Source organism: Suricata suricatta, chromosome 15 (genome assembly GCF_006229205.1).
Source record: "Suricata suricatta isolate VVHF042 chromosome 15, meerkat_22Aug2017_6uvM2_HiC, whole genome shotgun sequence".
NCBI classification, from domain to species: domain Eukaryota; kingdom Metazoa; phylum Chordata; class Mammalia; order Carnivora; family Herpestidae; genus Suricata; species Suricata suricatta.
Window position 1 is genome coordinate 63,769,442 of NC_043714.1, and position 14,477 is coordinate 63,783,918.

The following is a 14,477-nucleotide window of genomic DNA, read 5'->3' on the forward strand; positions in this document are numbered from 1 at the left end:
ACAAGGAGCTCAGAATTGCTAAGTTGCAGTTTAAGCTTACGAATCAGTGGAGGCTTTGTTAAGTCCCTTGGTGAAATCATTCTTTTCTTGGGTACCGAGACTGTTAAACCAGCAGAACTAGAGTTGCGGCCATGGGGGGGGGAGGGGACGGGCGAGGAATGCAAGCTGGTCATTAGGTGTGATGACAGGGAGGAGGAGATGTGTACTTGTTACTTGCCCACATATTCCGGCTGTTGGAGAATGAGTGTCACATATTATTCACTGGTTACAGGCATCCTATGGGACATTAACCTCATGAGGTGTTGTCTCCCAGGTAGCATAGGATCTGAATTTCCAGTAAACGATTTAGCATTCTGAAAGATCATCTTTCTGGAACCTGGGGTACTTGGTACAACCAGAAAATCCCATTAGCATCAGTAGATGGGATATGAAATTTCATTCTTAATTGTTACTTGGAGGTACAAGCAAAGCAAAATTAAATTGAAAGGGGATTTGAATGAGTTTAAACCATTGGTCGCTGGCTCAGTATGACCCTGGGCCAGATACCTAACTGCTGGTAGCTGCCCATTCCTCACACCTGTAAAACCGGGCCCATGATACTTGGGTGTGGAAAACTCTGAACCCCTCCAATGAAAGGTACTGTGTGAGTGCAGTGTCCGCAAATAACCGTGGTCCCCCCACTCCCCTCCCCTCCACATGCCCCGTGTTAAAATTGAGCGGTGCTTAAAAAGATTGCCCATGAAAATGAGGTATTCACGTTCATGTTGTACATGCTCTCCCAGCATCTGATACGTTTCCTTCACAGCACTTATCACAGTTGGCGATAGTGTATTTGACTGTTTGAATAATGCTTCTTTCCTCCATGCGATCCCAAACCGTGAAAACAGCAGGGTGCAGGTTAGCCTGTCCACTGTCGCATCTCCAGTGCCCTGCTCAGTGCCCTGCTCAGTGCCCGGGTGTGGCTAGGTGTTCCGTAAATATTTACTGAATGGATGAATAAATGAATAATGCATGTTCCCATGAATTCTGCCCCAAAGCAAAGCAAAGAATAAAAAATACTTGAGAGGCCAAATTAAGGGGGTGGTTCTCCCGCGCCCGCCACATGAGCATCTAACGCTGTGTCCCATATAAATAAAAAAGTGATTCCTGTTGGTCATAATCTGATGGTGGGAAAGGCGCCATGAGAAATTTATTGGAGTAATTTTCAACAGCATAAATGTTTAGTAACAGATGCACACACATGGCAAGTTGCCTCCTTCAGCTGCCATCTGTCAGAAGCTATCCTGGCAGGACTGGTCCAGGAGAATGGGATCAGCAGCTCTCTCACACGTATTTCAGTTCCATTTTGAAACTTCTTCTGAAAGCCTTCAAGGAGGAAAGAGGTTCCCATGTCTGTCTGCTCGGTAATGGTGTATCACAGCACCTTGTTGAACCATGAAGTCCATTCGATGTGTCATAATGCCCAACAAGGAAGTATTTTCTCTCAAGTGTTTTGTCAGAAGTCAAACTAAATAATGGCACTAGGAAACTCACTCAATTACAAATAACCGGGTCCAACAGAGTTCATTGCAGATTGTGCAACTGACAGCAGAAACTGGCATGAGATGAAGGCCATAATCCATGCTGGTCATCATTACTGTGTATGATAAATACATATTTTTTCAAACGGGGCAAAGACAGTATAGTAAACTCTGTAGAAAAATACAGTGTATCTCCATATGTACATGCAATTAGGTTATCCCCAGTGAAAGCAAAATGATTCCTGGCCTGGACATGCCTTTCAATAAAAACTTTACCAAGCTTTTTTTTGCTGTGTAAAGATGGAGACAGTGTTGGCCTATATAAATTTACCCTGTGCATGACCAGTTAGGTTGATGGTGTGTCATAAGTGTGGGCCAACTTCCATAAATGTCTCAGTGCTTAGCGTAATGCCGGTACCCAACCAGGATTTAGTAGATACTTGTTGAATGAATGTTCGAGGACCAAGGGAGGCAATTCCCTGTGGACTCCCAGCATGAAAGCAGGCCTCATAGCCTTAGATCCAGCTGACTGTGGATTAGAGCTTGGAGTACACCAAATGCACCAAGAAGAACACAAAGCAAATTGCTTATCACTACTTTGTACGCATAATAAGCTTCTAAAGGCTGTATAATTTCCAAGATGTAAATTACCAGGTATGTGTTATTTTGGGAGCGATATGTCTAACAGTGGCTGTTTTGGAGAGTAAATCTACCTGAGTCTTGTCTTGGTTTAGTTGCAAGAGTGACTAATTTTAAACTAGATTCTCACATGATTCAAAAGTGTGTGAATGACTCAGCCCATTAATGTCCTTAGCTCCTGTGATCTCCCCTCCCAGTGAAACGATAGCTATAAGGCAATAGTGATAATTGGAGGAGGAGGAAACCTTGACTTTGTCCTAGGGCAATAAAATGACATACTCGAGTAATTGCACATGTATATAATACTGTTAGAAAGAAATGAGGTATATTATGAATATTTAAAATCTTCTGTTAAAGCATGTTGGAAATGATACGGGTAAGGACGACCTTCCGGCATCTGTTCCGACCATAATCACTTCTCCTAAAACAATCAGCCTCTTCATAAGGGAAAGAGCCACCAGAGACCTAACTTAGTTTGTTGACAGTTCATTCATCGCCTCCTCCTTGCTGACAGAGAGAAATATTGCAGTCACAGGAGCGTTGGGTTCCAATTAAATGTAGCTAAACATTCACACGAGTGGTTTTGAGCAGAAACTGAGCAGTTCGTTGGAGAGCCACTGGAACTGTTGGGTATTTGTGTGTTTTTTCCTGTTCTGGCTCCATCTTTTTGAAACAATGAATTGAACAAAGGTCTGTATATTTCAGAGTCCATACTTTGTGCGTATCTCTGCTTTTGCTGAAGTCCCCAGTGCCCGAGTCCCCAGGTCCAGTGGACCGGTCTCAATCCTTAATATAGCTTGACTTTTCCATTGCAGCATTTGACAGATCTTGAAATTCCTTCCTGGACTTCAGGGGTATTTTCTTTTGTTTGTCATCTTAAGTCTTGTCCCTTTTCTTTTTAGATTCCTTTAGCTGCCCCATAAATGTGGTATTCTCCTAGGTCTATCCTTTGTCCTTTTTTTATTTCGATTTATTCAGTCTTCTTGGTAGCCCTATTCGTTTCCATGGTTTCTGTTAAGATCTATGCAGTGATTCTTCTGTGTGGTGTTTCCATGTCAGGCTGCTGAGCCGCTGGCCTCTACATCCAGGCACCCCAGAGACATATGTGTAATGATAACGACAATAATAGTAACAATAACAGCTACTCATTACTGAGTATTCCCAGTGCTCGACAGCTCAGCGCTTCATTGCTTCATTCCATCTGTTTTTCTCAGCAACTCTGTGAGGCAAATGCTGTGATTATTTTCTATATATAAGTGAGGGAGCCTAGGCTAGATGCACTTCTTAACTTTTCCAAAGTCATTCAGTCAGTAGCAGAGCCTCACGTTTAATCTCAAATCTAGAGCCCGAGCTTTTAATCACGAATTCTTGGGTTAGCATATCAACACGGAATCGTTTACTTTCCCCTCTCTCCTTCATGATTTTTTCCATTATTCTCTGTCCTGCTTGAAAGGACTATATTTCATCCCTCAAGTGGAAATCTGGGAGTTGCACTGGATCCGTAACTATTGTGGGTCATGGAAGTACTTTTATATTCATGGCTAAAATATCTCCTTTGCATTAAATAGAGGTTTCAAATTTGTGGGCTTTAGGCTGACGTATTGTCTGGACTATGCATTGTTATGAAAACTAAAAAACGTGCCACAGAAATCTAGATTTCTAATTTTCCTTGAAGAACTTGGACTTGCTCTGTCACGGGGCCACAGACACCTGGGGCTGGTCCCGCCTGCGTACCGTGGCCCTCACCACTTCCTGCTGTCCTCTTGCTGGGGGCTTCCTCAGGTCTTTGCCCGTTGGCCCTGTAGGCATTTATGACACCTGGTAAAGGCTGTTGTTGGGCTTTCCCAGCTGGTCTGCTTCCTCTCTAGTTTTTGTCCTAGTACTTGAATGCTTTTCTTAAATGAAATCTGTTATCTGCCTTCTCTTAGCATTTATGATTTATGTTTCCCCACTGGCTCCTCCTTCTCAGCCCACAGACAAGTTCAAGGCTGTATGCCAAAGGTGAAAGGAAAAGAATAAAAATTTCTTAACATCCACAATATGCCAAAGTTAAACACAAGCGTGGTTTAATTAATCCTCCCAGTACTGAAGGGGGTGTTCCTGATTCCTGATTCAGGGGTAAGGGCAACCTGAGGCCTGGAAGGATTGTCCCAAGATCCATACACTGGGTTGCTTCAGATCTGTCTGACCCAGGATACATGTTCTTTTTCCTCCATTGTGTCACCTTGATTTCAAGCCACTCCTAACCTCTGCAAATAAGTGAGTCTCTTTCCCATGATCTGCTCCCGTCTCTCTCTTCCTTCACTGCCAAACTTTAGTTCCCCTGTTAACACAGAACTCCCTTCGTCTCTTTTCTCATCTCCGTACAGTATCATTTGGCTGCCCTGTAGTTCACTTGCTCCTCACCATCTTGTGAGCGCCTGCCGTTCACCAGGAAGTGCACTAGACATCAGGCAAACAGCCCTTGCCGAGAGAAGCTTCCCGGGCTGGTGGGTTGGGACAGGCAAATCGTGCCACCACAGGGTACAAAATCCCTGGTAATGAAGTCCAGTTTCTGGTTAGGCCTTATCTTACCTGCGCTCTCTTGCATCATTTTCCCCCAAGGACGAGCATGTCTGTCAGGAAAACTTTTGCCTTTTCCTTCTTCTGCGGGCATTCCTCACCCCTGGTTTTCTTCTTTGCTTCTTTCAGAGTTCCTTTTGCAGCTCTTTTCCATCTGTTCCCTTTTCCTCATTTAAAACGTCTCTCCTGCTGTGTACAGATCTCTCCACTCAGACAGACTTTCAGGGTTGCCCCTTCTTACCTTAGGAAAAGATCCTTTCCTTGGTTGCCCCTGTTAACTATTAAAGATCTTGGCGTCTGCAGCGATCCCTTGTCCTGCTCTCTCAAAAACACTTGGCCACCGTGCTGTAAAAGTGGCATCGTGGTATGGTCAGGTTGCCAGCGCCTCTGCTGTTAGTTAATGCACAGCAGAAACTTCCTTCCCCCTCCCTGTCTGGACTGCGTCTCATACACTTTAACTATAGCAATGATTTTTTTAAAAAGTTTCTTACGGAATCTGACTTTACTCCCTAAAACCTCCTAAAATTGTCTTTCCTGCGGCTCCAAGGCCAGGTCTCACTTTCAGAGCTGTTCACCATCTGCTCTTGATCGACTTTTCTGGTTTCTGTCTGGTTTAGCCACAGTTCTTAGCACTTGGAAGGCACTCACTGGAGGGGGAAGTGGGTGCTGTATAAAAACCTGACTTTTTCTTCTCCCGAGGGCAGTATCAGATTCCCATTATGTAAGTTTGGTATCTGCAGAGTTTACCTCTTGGTAGTTTCTATCATTTTAAATTATAATGGCATAAAGATTAATAATCTGTGAGGTGTTTTAAAAAACTTCTGCTCAGGGGCACCTGGGTGGCTCAGTCAGTTATGCATCTGACTTTGGCTCAGGCCCCACATTCGGGCTCTGTCTGGGCTGACAGACAGCTCAGAGCCTGGAGCCTGCTTTGGATTCTGTGTCTCCCTAGCTCTCTGCCCCTCCCTCACTCATCCTCTGTCTCTCAAAAATAAAATAAAACAATAAAAAAAACTAAAAAGAAACCCTTCTGCTTCAAAAATTTTTTAACCCAGTGTATGTGCTAAATTGTGTTGCCCCAAAATTCATGTTAAAACTCCTAAACCCCAGTACCTTAGAATATGACCGTTTTGGAGATGGCATTTTTAAAGAGGTAGTTAAGTTAAATTGAAGTCATTGATCCAATATGACTGGTATCTTTATTAAGAAAGGGGAATTTGGACACAGACACCTAGAAGGAAGACCATGTGACAGATGACACAGGGAGAAGATGGCCACCTATAAGCCAGAGACTTCCCACCTCCAGATCAGAGAGAAAACAGTCTCCACCTAGAAGCCACCTAATCTGTGGTATGTTGTTGTGACAGCCTTAGAAACCAATACACCCAGTGGCTTTTGATTCCTTTAGAATTTAAGTCCTGCATCAAGGAACTTGATCCTCGGGAAAGGAATGGACTGAGGATCCAGTAAAATCTCTCCTGCCATCTCACGTTTCTTTGAAGTATCTGAAATCTGTCCTGGGGAAGGAGAGCCATCCTTACCTTTTTTGGACTCGATACCACTAATGATCAGCTACCCAAAGAATGACTTTCTTGCTTCCCATTTTGGAACTATTCAACTTATTTTTCTTGAAGATACAAACAAAGCAAGAGTCCACGACAGATATCCTTAATCTCCACTTACCGCATTGATTTAAACAGAAAAGGAGTTCAGTGTTTTCCAGACTCTCGTTTTGATGGCTCGAGCACAGTAAGTTCTCTCTGGCACGCAGAGCTGTGCCAACTGAGCATCACGTTTCCAGAGAAGATGCTTGCTGCCGTGAATTTATGTGCTGTCCAGCAGTTTTATTGAGGGTCTGGCCTTGGGGAAAATGAGTATTTTGAATCGCTAAATTTGGCTTATTCGGGTTTTCCCAGCCCTATTTCAGGTCGCCGTGTTGTCGACGTCAAAATGCCTATCGATTCTCCACCTTCTCCGCCCCCATCACCCGGCCAGCTCCTCTGCTTTGGTGGGAATGGAGCTGAGGACATTAAATATGTTGAGTGGGTTAGAGACCTTACTGAAAAGAAGTCCTGCATCTGCTGATCCTCTGCTCCGCTCTGCTCTGATTGCCCTAGATTAAATAATAATTTCAACCCATGAAAGACCTTGAGAAGTTCATCTTCATACATGCTGATAATAGCACTATTAACATATCAGGTAGATGTTTTATTTTATAAATCCAGAAAGAAAGACCATAATTCTTTTCTGAGAACTTGTCATTTATTTTCTGTACCTACTCTGAACTTCTCGTGCTACAGTCTTGAACTTGTTTCATCTTGTTCTGTCCATTATAGAAGTAGAGAATAGCTAGTCACCGTGTATAACAGCTCTTATTCTTGAGACATGAGGCATTGTTAAATTGCCTCTCTACCTTCTCTTTTCCAAACTGAGCTTTATTGGTACTTTAGCCTTCCAGGACTTATTTAAAACTTTTAATTACATATAAGATGTGTCATTAAAACCTCTCCATGTTTCTCACGGCTCTCTTTGATGATGGATCCAGCACTGGTTGACTGTCTCCCGTCCAGCGAGAAGATAGTTTCTATACTCTGTGCCATAAATTACATTTAGACATTTTGGTTTCATGGTTAATTTTCATTTTTTGATTTAGGTAATTAAAATGCACAGCCGTTAAACAAAAGAAGATTATGTAATTCTTCTTTCCATAACAAAGGGTACTTGAAACAGATAAATTGCAGGTAATCTTTTAACTTCACATGAGTTGGCCTTCAGATTCAGAGAGAGAAATATATTCCATGAACTGGAACCAAAAGCAAGAATTTTCTGGATCTATCTGCAGTGTTAACATTGCCTCCAACCAACTGGATTATAGTAAACAAGTCATTTCACTTCTTTCTGTATAATTTTTTTTATTTATGAACCTGAGGGAGGTAGACCTCAAGGTGAGATGACTGCTCAATTGTCGTCCAGCTTCGAAGTTGTGCTGTAGGTTCTCCTAGTGACAGTTGAGCCGATCAGTTGTGTGTTTTAGTGGGAAAGTATAGTTGAGCATGTAAGATTAATTTGTTTGAAATCTATTGAGTCCATCTATTGAATACTACCTACTACATGCCAGGTGCTCGCAAACGCTGTGATAAATCAGACATTTTTCAAAGAGTCTGCATTTTGTTAGGGGCGAGAGATGTGTAAAGATAAATGCAATCGACTATTAAGTGGGCTGTGGTACCTCTAAGGCATGTTGGGACGCCAGAGGGAGAGTTTGGTGAATTTCATGGCAGGTGCATCAGGAGGCCAAATACGAAGGCCTGAAGAAGGGCAGTTGTGGCAAAGTGGAGCAGGAGGCGGGGACAGCAGCTTGATGGCAGTGGCTAACGTTTGAGGTTGAGGAAATAGAAACAGTGGGTACAGATGATTTTTCCAAGGAGCTGGACTGCAGAGAGAAAATACTTGAGGGGAGTGGGCAGGGATTAGAGAAGGTCATTTGTTAAATTTGGGAGTAAAGAGCCAATGCAGAGGTTTGGGGGGGCGGGGAAGAGCTTCTAGAGGGGAAGGTTCGTCCTGACAGAGGTGAAGGTGGAATGAGGACTGGACTTGAAAGCAAGATTAAGGATGGAAACAAGAAGAGATAGATGGGTCACTCGGATGAGAAAGCAGACATAGCAAAATGTCAATTGTGGCATCTAGGAGGTGGATGAATGGTAAAATATAGTTCGTTCAACTTTGCCACGTGTTTGGAAGTTTTGTAATAAAATCTTGGGAAGGACAAAAGGAATATAGGTTGAGAGTTTAGCTTTGAACAGAACAGGGGACACTTAACTCCTTGTGGCCGCAGATGGCGAAGTTCCAGATTAAAGCCTCACCTTTTTTGTGAAGTCGGAGCCCAGAGGGGGCTGAGGGCCAGAGGAGCCCTGAGCAGAATGAGAGCTGGAATCCCCACTTGGGGAGGAGAAGAAGGGACTGAGCCGACCTGGGGAAGAGGAGGAAGCCGTGAGGCTCAGGTTGTCTTGAAATCGAGGGCACAGAGTTGCGCTGGTGTGAGATTTTCCGCAGTAGTTGTCGGGAGACAAGAAGTGAGTAGGGCGTTGGAGTGAGGGTTGAAGACAGTGAGGAGTAGATGAGAATGAATGGCTCTCCCCAACTGTTTACCAGCTGTCTGTTCTGGAACACATCCCAGGCTCTCTGTTCTGTTGGGATTGTGTTTTCTGCCTCACCGTATTTTTATTTGAATGAAATGACGTAAAAACAATGTTAACAAAACAGTGCTGTTGTTAACCTTTAACTAAGGTAATTGTTTTGTCTTCCTCAGGTAAAAGAAGAACGTCCTGAGAAAATACCAGATCTAAAATTATTAGTGGAGAAGAAATTTTTGGCCTTACAGAATAAGAATTGTGACACAGACTTTCAAAATAATGCAAAATTTGTACAGTTTAAACAACAGCTGAAAGAACTAAAGAAGCAATGTAAGTCCACATGCTTTGCTTTGGTTTGGCTTTTTGAATTTGGGGAACTGACCTCATACACCACCCCAGAAACCTGACTTTATTACATAAAGTCTGCCTATCTGCTTGGCTTGATCCTCTTTCTAAATTGCTTTTTAGTGTTGTTGCAATTCTGTATTTTGTCTAACTTTTGGTTCACATCAGCCTGTCCATTTCTGAAAGCCAACAGTTTCCACAAAGTGCTAAGAAATTCCCCAGCAGCTAGATGCAGTTCCACGGTATGGTCCCACTGCCGGGGAGAGGAATTGGGAAAGTTAAACGGACCTGTTTTATGAAAATAGCAGTGGTGTTTTTCAGATCTTAAACTGCTGTGCCACGCTTTAACATAACCAGTTGGATTCTGGTTTTGCCGTTCCGAGGAGGGGTAGCACTGCTTTCTCAGCCTCGTTTTTTCTGTTCGGCTGTGAACCAGAATCCTCTTGCTGCCTTCCGTCTTTGCAGTAGCATAAATGCCACGTGATTGTGATTTGGATTCCAACATAACTTTGATTTAAAAATGGGAAAAGAAATGATTCATTATCCAAAAAAGTTTTGTAGACAGTATTTGACAGAAATCTATCTTTTCTGTACAGAAGTACATCCGTCCTTTTCTTTTCCTCTTTGTCTGCATAATCCACTTAACAACTCTATGTAATTTGATCATGTTTACGTTAGTTTTGTCTGTCATTCCTTTAACCTCACAACTCTTTCATTCCTTACAGAATTGGATAGGGAAGCCGGTAACTTTTTTGTAAACTTTACTTTCCCATCACCTTCATTTGCATATGCACAGAGCACTGCGGTATGACATTTAGATTGACTTCATGTCCTTATTTGTCCTGAGTGGAGGGATTCGTATTTTGAAATAATGCTTTCTTTTAAATATAAGCATTTTCTTTAAATTGATGCTGAGATCTCAAAAAATGACTGAGGAAGCAGCTCTACTTTTGTCTATCTTACAAGTAACTTAAGTTTCACAATTTGGAATGTTTTGCAATCATGATGAGACTTTTGCTTTAATGTGGATTTAAACAGTAAGCATTTTCTCCACATTTTAGTCTATTTTTTGTTCTTCTTTGAACATCACAGCTACCAAACTCCTTCTAATATAAATTGCATGGTCCCCCCAAATGGGTAATAACTCCCCAAACAGGTAATATAATCATTTGCTAGTGTCTTTCTAATCTTAAACATGCTAGTGAATTTCAGTTTTTGGTGTTGGTCCAGGTAGCCACATGTATTTCATTTTTCTGGTTGGAGCCAATAATGACAAATTATCCGATCATAATTCTTGATTTTTTAAAATAGATATAATACATATTGAAGGATAAATATCCAAAACTATAAGTTTCTTCCTCCTTTGTTATTGTTTACAAAATTACTATTCCTTAAGAGACAGCTACAAAGATTTTTAGAATCATACACTCCCAGGGACACGCTTTCTCATGAAGACTATGTCATTCAACAAAATGATAAATGTTGGAATCATGGTTATTATTTCTTTAATCCTCTCTAAAATGGTCAGGGGATGGTGTTGGGGGTGGTTTCCGAATGCCAGCAATAGGACACATCATCTAGATTGACAGTTAATCTTTATGACACAGTGAATTTATACTGAAAGAAATGCTTCTTTATACCAAGTGTCCCTATATATGTAACACTGGAATTAAGGCAACTTTCCCTCTTAGTTTCTCCTAAAATACTCTTTTCAAAAGTTTTAACTCTTGAAGGATGGGGCAAGCAAATATTAATACTTTCTCAAAGTGCTCTGTAAGATGTGTGTATGTGACTTGCAGATGTGGTTTTCAGCGCAGGATTCGTACTGTCCAAGTAATACCATGTGCAGTGGGCTCTGTTCCTTTAGTTTTAATGCTGCTCTGAGGATGTCGATTAGCATCGGGAGCCACACCCCGCCCCGTGTTTGTGGAACCACGTCAGAGGGACTGGGGTTTATAAAGGAGCCACTGAATGTTTGTTTGTTGAGAGATGTCCTGAAGGCAAGGAATTAAAATAATAATTTTTTTTTAAAGACTGGAAACTATAGGCCAGTGAGAGATTCTTGCTTCAAGTTGCCTATCTTGGCAAAGCGAAGGCTGACCCTGTTTTATGGGTCTACACGGATCAAAAGTGTTCTTTCCTGAAAATCACCACCACGCCCTCAACCACCTTTATTTACACAAACATAAATTGCATGGAATTAAATTTTGCCAATTGGGGACCCAATCACAGCAACCCTAGGAAGCCCTTTGGCGGGGGGTGGGGGAGAAGCCGAGATGGGGATTGAAATCAGGTGGCCTGAGGAAGTGGCGTGCAAGCCGATGGCAGAGCAGCAAGTTAAGACCGTGTACATCTTCAAAGTCGGCCAGGGCTTCCAGAGAGCACTTGTTTACACGGGCTGTAGCTATTGACATTCATCGCCTTAGAAATCAAAACTGAGACATTCTTAAAGTTATTAACCCATTTAAAAATCAGTTATAAACCCCCAACGTGTTACCGTAAAGAGGATTATGAAATACAGCTATGTATTTTCCAAACATGACGATAAATGAGTGAGAGGTGTGAAATTGTTTTCCATTTTTGCAAATCTCTTCAGTTTGCGGCTTTAATAGAAGGCAGCTGGACCTTCTTACTTGCTTCCGCCTTCCGTCTGGTGTGGTTCATTGTTTTGGTTGAAGCCTACAAAGAAAATCTGGCCCCACACATCGGTAGTTGGACTTGCTGAAAGGATCGATCATGCAGACCACCCGAAGTTCTCATTTTGAGAACCACAAATTTGGGCCAGAGATCAGTAAACTATAGCCTGTGGGCCAAGTCCAGCCTGCCTCCTATTTCTCTAGGTCCTGGGAGTCAAGAATGGTTCCCCCCCCCCCCAGTGTATTTAAGTTGTTGGGGGGTAATTTAAGAGAAGAATAATATTTTGTGACATGTAAAACTTACATAAAATTCAGGTTTTAGCGTCCAAAATAAAGTTGTATTGGAATGTGGACACACTGATTCGTTTCCACGTTGTCTGTGTGTGCCTGCCGCTGTGGTGGTGGAGTTGAGTAGTTACGTCAGAGACCATCTGGCAAACAGAGCTTTTAGTATTTGCTACCTGGCACCTTCCAGAAAACGTTTACTGATCTTTGATCTAAACCATAATCAGAAACAAGGACAGTATTGGAGGAGGGGTGTGTATTTGCTTTTTTTTTTTTTAGCTCTAGATTTTCCCATAAATACCATACATTTGTCTCTGGTGCATTCCAAACGCTTTGAGTGACTGCTGTATGTGAATCATTGTATTTGGTGCTCCGAGATAAATAAAAGACAGAGAAGACAATACGTGCAAGCATGAAATAATGTGAGAAATATTAATAACAAAGAAATCAAAAGCAAAGAAAAATTGCAAGAAACCACTGTTACACAACATAGGAGGGAGTCAGAATAGAAAAATGCAGCTTTTATTTGTCGGGCTAATATGCCACCGCCAGGCAATTGGTAGGGGCTGTGTGGAGCTGTATGTTCAGAAAGATTCAGAGGCTGGATTCAGGCCCAGGGTTATGGTGGGAAAGAGTAGACATGGTACAAAAACCTGGTATTTGCTGTCCCAAGAATATAAACACAACAGGTGGGCTGTACTCATTTGGAGATAAGGGTACTCAGAAGGTAACATCCTTACATTGCACATGGTAATTTTTTTAGTAGTTCTTTGTGTCTTGAGGATATTATAAGGCATTGGATACAACTTCTTTGGACAGTTTACAGACCCCTGATCTAACCACAGTCAGGGGCACCTGCGTGGCTCAGTTAAGTGTCCGACTCTCTATTTCAGCTCAGGACATAATCTCATGGTTTGTGTGACCAAGCCCCATGTCGGGCTCTGTGCCATCAGTGTGGAATTCTCTCCTGCTTTCTCTCTGTCCCTCACCTGCGTGTGCCTATGTGCACACACTCCCAACTTCGCTCTCACTCTCTCTCTCTCTCTCTGAAAACAAGTAAACATTTAAACCACATTCAGGGGCACCTGAGTGGCTCAGTCAGTTAAACCACATTCAGAAACATGGGTAGGTTTTTGGTTTGGATTTTTTTTTTAGCTTCAGATTTTTCCATAAATACCATACCTGAGGACCCATTGTGTTGAATATTAGACATACTATGTCTGTCCCAGCTTCCCAAGATTATTACGAAGATCAAGAGAGAGAGAATCTTTGCAAACTAAAACTTTGCTTTATTTTTTTTCTTTAAAACTTTTTATTTTTTAATTTTTTTCCATAATATTTTATTGTCTAATTGTTTCCCATACAACACCCAGTGCTCTTCCCCATAAGTGCCCTCCACCATCACCACCACCTCACTTTAGATTTCACTTATTGAGAAAAGGCCTGTAGAACATGGTGGAAAGACTATGAGCTTAGCAGTTAAAGACCTGGGTTTGAGTCACTTAACATAGCCTGGTCTCCCTGCTGGTGTCACCCATTTTTCTTGGTTGTGATTCTTGGAGGCATACAAATCAAGATTGATTGAAGGTAATTTTTACACTTGGTGGTGGCAGTGACAACTGAGTTAGGGAATAATTCCAAAGATAAAAATTCCATTTCCCTCAATGAGAATCATGTTGTTAATGAACCCAAGTTGTGAAACCCAGCAGTATCACTTGGTTTAGGGAAGACGTAACCGTACTTTCTTGAATGAAGTGATTTTCACTTATCTAAACAATATGTTCAGACGATTTCTCTCTTCCTTGACTCTTACTTGAACTGTCTTCACCGTTCCAACTCCTGGTTTCCTGTACTTTTGCATCAGGAGAACTTAATTAGAATGTGCAGTACCCCTGTATGGACACTTTCTCAAGTCATCAAACAATCTTTCTTTTTTTATTCATTCACCTGCTCTATAATCAGCAAGCGTGAGACATTTTAGTGCGACTCAGCAAAACAGAAGTTGACATTACACAATAATTCGATGTTTAGAAATCTTTCTAAAGGGTTCACTTTATGATCAAAAATAGAAGTGACTGAATCTGTGATTAGATTAAATCGAGATGTGATTAGATTAAAATCTAATACGTTGAAATGCTTGGACGGTGTGGTTAGGTCACATATGAGATCTATAGGATATAAAGTGTGGAGGTCATTGAATCCACGAGTGAACTTAGAAATCGGTTCAGTGATGGTGACATTTGATACTGTAATTTGTAATTACGGGGACTCACAAATCAGCTCAGTACCCTCATTTTAAGCACACTTAATTAAAATATAAAAACTGATAGAATAGGGAGTGGCCATTCACATCCCAA

At 41.9% G+C, this 14,477-nt stretch overlaps 1 protein-coding gene across 7 annotated transcripts in view; it reads left to right on the plus strand.

The window, feature by feature from the left end:
- NSMCE2 (NSE2 (MMS21) homolog, SMC5-SMC6 complex SUMO ligase) overlaps positions 1-14,477 on the plus strand; it is a 209,958-nt gene that overhangs the window by 56,176 nt on the left and 139,305 nt on the right. For all 7 annotated transcript variants that reach the window (XM_029923849.1, XM_029923848.1, XM_029923850.1 and 4 more), the window contains one exon: positions 9,031-9,184. In XM_029923849.1, coding sequence (XP_029779709.1) covers positions 9,031-9,184 — 154 coding nt within the window. The remainder of the gene's footprint in view (positions 1-9,030; positions 9,185-14,477) is intronic.